The sequence below is a fragment of the Varanus komodoensis genome, unplaced genomic scaffold (genome assembly GCF_004798865.1).
Source record: "Varanus komodoensis strain SLA01 unplaced genomic scaffold, ASM479886v1 scaffold13_1, whole genome shotgun sequence".
NCBI lineage: Eukaryota > Metazoa > Chordata > Lepidosauria > Squamata > Varanidae > Varanus > Varanus komodoensis.
The window spans coordinates 1006903-1013657 of record NW_025335408.1 but is presented as its reverse complement, the minus strand read 5'-3'; the positions used below and the strand labels follow the sequence as shown (position 1 = coordinate 1013657).

Genomic DNA, 6755 nt, shown 5'->3' with positions numbered 1-6755 from the left:
GAGAGCGCCGTAGCCGGGCCGCGCACTCCGCCCACTGGCTCTTTATGGCTCCCGGTTTCCGCCCAGGTGGCTGCCTCACGTTGCTCACGCAATTGCCAGCCCCTTTCTCCGCAGAGGCTTTGCAGCGCGCTTGTGATTCAGTCTAGGCTACAGCCTGGAAGCGACTGCAGTTGTGAGGGCCAAGGCAGACATGACTTTAAAAATCGGAGTCCATCAGCTACGGGTTTGGTTCTTTTTCACCCTCTTAGAATAGGGGCAAGAAGTGTAGCCATTCGCATCTGTACCTAGCATGCAAGGGGAGCCTTTTAGTGAGCTGAATCGGCCCCTTGGCCCCTTCTCTAGAGTACAAATGAACCAAAGAGGTAGCAGATATATATTTAAACAGATCCAACTTTTTGGTCCATAGGGCCACAGAAAGGTTACAAGGCAGAAGCTCAAGTCCACCTTTCCAAAGCATCAAGATCACGATCCGACCTGGGGCCGCACCTGCGGACACAGAGTTAATAACAGGATCATAGATGTCTCCATTCCCACTCGACACACAGGCTTTTACAGCAGCACAACTCTGTCCTGTAGGGATGCATTGGACTAAACTTTAATTATTATGAAGATTGTAGTCCACATACGGAGAGCATCAGGATTAGGGAAGCTACTGTTCAGCCTGTGTAGCAGCCTTTAGTAAGATGTGCACTTGGCAGGTGACCACCAACACCGGGGCTCTTGCTTGCATGACTGCTAGCTACTCATCAGCCTGCTGCAAGATGGAAATACAAGGCAACCAAGTTCCAGTCACATGCCTGAAAAGTTAGATGAACAAGAAAAAAATGAATGCTAGTTGCTATATTTATTTAGTTTTGTATTTGCTTTTTGTCATATCTATTTTCATTTCATAGCTTGTTACAGCTAATTAAAAGTATTATTCAAGTTTTTAATACTTTGATTACTCACCAGCTATATGAACATTATAAAATGTAACTGAATGGATAAGAAAATATTGCTTATTGTCTGCCATAGTTTATTCACTAGCAATGTGATCTTACTCAGAAGCCTTCCCAATTGATTTGCTTGGTGTTACAAAGATCGCAGCCTAAATGAATATTTCATTGTGTTGATCAAGTATACAAAGATATGAAGCAATCCTATGAAATTAATGCTTGGTTTTAGGATTAGGCTGTTTGAAAAAGTTAGAACCAATCCAACAAGTAAACAGTGTAAATAGCTATCTAAGGTGGTCTTCAGTTCATCTTTTAGCACATTTCGGGCTTGCTCTTTTGTCACACACAAACATTATTTTCTATAAGCAATAAACCTGTGTTCATATTTGCCTGGAGGCCCTCACTCATCTCTTAGTTTTGACACACTCTCTCTCCCATACCAAATAATCATTGAGATGTACTATTTGGTTACACAGAAAATGTCTGAAAAAGTTATTTTTTTAAAGCTGCTAGATTGTGATAGATAAGCTGCACCTGTGGGATTCTCCTATTTGTCTTTAAAAGGGGCCTTAAGGTGTGATCCCATGCACATGGAGACTGAAAAAAGTCCCAGCACTTTCAGCATTCTTCAGATAGGCCTTTATTCTGCTTAAACATGCATAGAATTGGGCCTAAGAATCTTCAAAAGAGAAATAAAATGAAGACAGACAAATGCCTGATCCTTTCTGGAACATGCTCCTATTCCCTACCTCCCCATTTCCACTGTGCAAGTAGCTTCTATCTTCCTACTCAGGTTGCCACATTGCCTTCTGTACAGGCACTGGCAACAGTTGAAGACTCTCCAGGTGCATCCATTTGCAATACAGGATTCCCACTGGGGTGGGAGCAGCTGTTGAATTTTTCCTGTCATGAGTGTCAGGAATAGGAAAGCACCCTAGAGAAACTCTGCTAGGAAATCTGTCCCAATTAGTGGAACATTTCTGAACAAGCATATTTAATACAATACTGGAGGAAAACACCTGTGCTCACTCCTTGAGTAGTTACACATAAAAATGAACACATGGAACCTGAAAGAGTAACAAATGTACAGTACAAGTCTAGTCAAGTCTATTCTAAAAGAAGTTGCATCAAATGATTCTTACTCTTGGGAAACCTAATAATTTCCAGGTTGGTAGCAATGTTAGTCTGAATCTTGCAGGTGTTACACGATTCTTTCTTGTTCTTACAGTCATTTTATTCAGCTAAAAGTTGTATACTGAGGGGTGGACGAAGTGCTTGCTCTGGATAGAATCCTAACCAAACAATCAAGCGACGAGCTTTTCTCTTGCAGCAGTTTTACGCAGAAGCTCCCCTTTGAACTTGCACCGCTAGAGGAAAAAGGTGACTCGAGGAGCCGCGATTGGCCGATAGCAGCAGGTGCATCGCGCGGGGATGTTTGGAAGCCAGCACCTGCAGCGCGAAGGTGGTGGGGGGGGCGAGAACCGTGGAAAGCAGCGCGTTCATTTAGCAGGGGAAAGGCAGGGTTGTGACACTCCGTCAGCGCAGTATAGCCTCTTCCAGGGAAAAAACAGGTGTTCCTCCCGCCACCAGATTCCTCTGATTCTCCACCCCTATTTCGTGAACAATGAGCCGAACCCGGAACTCTGGCCCTCGAGCGGCCAGCGCGTTGGTGTCATCTGTGGCGAGAGCGCCGTGGAGCGGCTCCGGGATGGAGCTCGCCGAGGTCAGCCTGGCTGACGAAGAGGACCCTGCAACAGGAGGGCGCCGCTCCTCGGAGGAGCCCGCGCGGGGCAGGGTGGGCAGCAGTGCCGACAGCTTGGCGGAGGAGGAGGAGGAGGAAGAGCAGGAGGGAGCCACGGCGGCCAGCCGGAGCAGGCGGGCCAGTCGCGCCTCCGAGCTGGTGAGCGGCCTCCTGACCGAGCTCTACAGCGTGGGGCGCGCCCGCCACCGGGACAGCGTGGACAGTTCCACGGAGGCGTCCGCCGGCTCCGACGCCTTCCCCGGGGGCAGGGGCAGCAGCGCCGAGTCCCGCTTCCTGCAGGAGCTGCAGCGGAGGCCCGGCCAGCGGCATCAGAGGAAGTACCTGGCTCAGAAAGGTAAAGACGACTGCGGCTCACTGTAGCACGGCCTCCCCCAACCTGGTGCCCCCAGTCTGGCTCGCAGCATGACTGGGCATTAGCTGGAGCTGATGGAACTGAAACCCCAAGCATCCGAAGGGTTCCAGGTTGGGGAAGCCCTGCCAAAGCCGCTGTCCTGGTGGACGTCGTTGTTTAAAAGGTGAAAAGGAAGGGGAGTCATCTCATTTGCTCATCGCTAACAGCTGCCCTGTAGGCAGAAATTCAAGTCTCCTTCCCCTACTCTGCATCACCACGCTTGGGGTATTGCATCCAGTAAAAGTTAGCAAGAATACTGCAAGAAAGAGAGAGATACAAACTCTGCTGGAAAGCAGGGGCAGAACTGCCTCCTTAACAGCTGCAGAAACGCCTTGGATGTGTCTGTGGATAAGCTATAGTGGAAAGCAATCCGTTCCTGTTGAGCAAACTAAACGTGTCTTCTGTTATGATCTTCACTGGAATAGTGCATCCAGAATCTCCAATTCCGGTGGAGCCACAGTTACAGCTGCTCCACTTTCTATCAAGGCTGACTGGAATTGTTGCTATCAATGAAGTCAGAAAATGATATAGAATAAATTTAACAATACTCAACACCACAATACTCACATATATTAAAACTACCAAAATATTATAGTCATAAGTCTGGTAAAATAAATAAAGGTCTTCATCTAGTGATGAAAGACTACAGTGTCAGTAGTGGGCATTCCACAGCTGGGGTGCCACCATTTTTCAGTAGTAAGTAAGCCTTATTTCAGGACAGGTATTCAAAGCAGGGTTTCAAAACAGGATATTAAGGTCTGAATTGGTATATGTTGGAGGAGGCAATCCTTCAGGTAACCTGGATTGAAACTGTTTCTGTTGATGATTAAAATCAGTACCTATAATTCAGCATGAAAATGGACTGATAACAAGTGGAAATGGCACAGTACTGGCATAATTTTTTCACCGGACCGCATTGTGCTGCCTGATTTAGGATGAACTAAAGTTTCTGTACTTTATTCAAAGTCTGCCCTATTGTAGTATAAAACAATTAAACAGGAATGTTACCAGAATGTGGAAATTGCAGCAAAACTATGTTTGACCAAATAGAGTCACAATTGCAATATCAGCCTGAAAAAAAAAAAAATGCTACAGGGGTCACTTGTGCCTCCAGTGGCAATGCTGGATTAAAGAGTGCTCTCAGACTGCATACCTGATACTTTAGGGGTTAAATGCAACTGCTCCAGAACAGGTCAAACATTGCCCAGTAACAGCCCATATGTCTTGTCTGGGTTGAGTTACTGACCCTTCTCAGCATTCTGGCCCTTATAACTCTCTGTGACCAACCATTGGTATGACAGTTTGCAGATAATATTGTTTGTATCTTGTTCCCTGCTTGTCCAATTACAACTGATACTTTCCAATTTGTGAGGAATACAACCTGGGTCCTTGGAGAACTAGGCCTACCACTCAGGTGCTGGACCCTTGCCCTTCCTGGCATTAAAAGGAGAAAGTGGGTGGGGGACTCATTGAACGGGTCAGGGTAGTGGTGGCACCTTTTTTTCAGAAAGGTGTGATTCTATCTTGTCTAAAAGAGGTAAGGTCTCTTTAAAAATCCAAGCCAAACCAAACTTGCTTTCCAGCAAAGTCATTTCCTATTTCCTTACTGGCAATTGTACTGCTATAGATTTCAGTTTCCCTCAAACTGAAAAGTTTAGGCTTTTAAGAGCTATTGCTTGTGTAGTGGTCACTTACATTAAGTGCAGTTATTACATTCAGTTATGGATTATAGATAGAACATTTTCCGTATTTTAGCAAATTTCATGAATAGTGGCTTTTAACTTAAATATTTGTTTGTAATATCTGATTTTCCCACTAGAGGGTGCCTTATAAATATATTTTATGCAAGTAAAATGAATAGTTCTCTACTGTATTAAATGAGTAAACCAGATTTCTGTAACACTTTGCTATTTTATTCAGTGTAGCCTCTACACTGAATGAAACACTGAATAGCACACCTTTTCACCTCTGAAATTGCTGGTGAACTGAGATTACCATGAAGTCAAAACTGTTTGGGGAAGAAATTGGTATTTTAATAACAAATTTCTGTTGGTGGTTTGCTTTTATAGAACTGGTGAATTTTACACATGAGCATCTCAAATTCAGCCTGTGGTTTAAACAATGCATTCTAAGATGCTGAAGGCACAATCCTGCATATCTGCACACTCTTCTTTGCCAAATGATTTTGCCATGCACGGAATAATATATAGGAAGTGAATAACTTGTTGTAATTTAATTTTGCAAATAGTTTGGTATGCAAGGATAAGGTAAATAACCTTATAATTACCTTATATTTACCTAACAATCATATTTACCTTATAACACAGTCTGAATATTCATAAAAAAATGAAAATGTCTCTCAAGTTAGCACCTATGTCCAAAGTTGTAGACTGTGAAGTACAGAAGGAATTCAAGTGCAGTTCTAACTCACATGCCTTGATATGGTGCTAACAGTTTTACTTGTTTTATTTTTGATAAGCTATATTCTCAATAATAATAATAATAATAATAATAATAATTTCAATTCTGTATGTTGCTTTAGGTATCTTTTGGCAGAGTGGCAACCTCTAATGAATAATACAGTTGTTGATCTTTATTGTTCTGCTGTGTAATTCTTAATGTTATGAGCGTTCCAGGGAATTTCTCATAGAATATGCATTTATATGGTAAGGTCATTTTGTGCAAGCTTTCCCAACTTGGTGCCCTCCTGATGTGCTGGTTTACAACTTCCAGGCTGACTGGAAATGATGAGAGGTGTAGTCCAATGAATCTTGAGAATGCCCAGTTGGGGAGACTAGCACAGATATTAATATAGGAGGAAATTATGCTTAAGTTAGAGGTTTCAGCCATTTTCCTCTTGTTTGTTTGTAGATAACAATGAATTGACAACAATAATACAAGAGCTGAATTATAGAGTTTGTGTCCAGTCAGCAAAACTGCTTCGCCTTTTGAAACAAAAAGACAGGCTTTTGCATAAAGTGCAGAAGAATTGTGATATTGTGACAGCCTGTTTGCAAGCAGTTTCCCAAAAACGGAGTAAGTACTGTTGTTTTTCTTCCTTCAGGAGTGCCCTAAAATATTGTGTTCCAAACCTCATTTTGCTTTTGTGTCCAGGAAAAATATTTCAGGTTTTTCAAAAACATCTTATGTAAGTGGAGTAGACAAGGGATTGCTGTTCAGAGCTAGAATTTGATTCTGTTTAAACTATGCATTGTATATACATTTGATTTTGTACAGTCTGTAACACATTGGCAAGAATTCTATGCTTCCGCTCCACCTCTGCTAGTTCTTTTGCACTAGTGGAACAGTCTGGTAGTTCATCAAGGACTGACAGTCCCTGAAATACCCTCTGAAATGAGAAGGAACACTTATTTCCAATATGGGACAAGCTGGCAGAGTTTCCCTCTTAGACCTCCTTTGATTTGCCCCATTCTGCATATTAGTGTTACAGCTTACTTTTAGTTGTTTCAGGAAACACTGGTTCATCCTGCATTAGTGGTCTATTGAACAGATTCTATTCCACTCATGCAGCAGCAGTTTAGGATACTGCCTGTTGCTAGTAGTATTAGTTTAATAAAGATGATTTTTGAACTAAATAGCTAGTTTTGAAATGTTGGAGAGTATTTCAGGGGAGGTATTTATAGAGTTTAAAAAAATGGAAACGTAT

The 6755-nt window shown here is 42.9% G+C and overlaps 1 protein-coding gene across 1 annotated transcript in view; it reads left to right on the top strand.

Moving 5' to 3' along the window:
• Positions 1-2643: 2643 nt before the first annotated feature.
• The window catches only part of TBC1D30 (TBC1 domain family member 30), a 44246-nt gene continuing 40134 nt past the window's right edge, over positions 2644-6755 (top strand). The window contains exons 1-2 of the mRNA XM_044423124.1: positions 2644-3031; positions 5960-6124. Coding sequence (XP_044279059.1) covers positions 2644-3031; positions 5960-6124 — 553 coding nt within the window. The remainder of the gene's footprint in view (positions 3032-5959; positions 6125-6755) is intronic.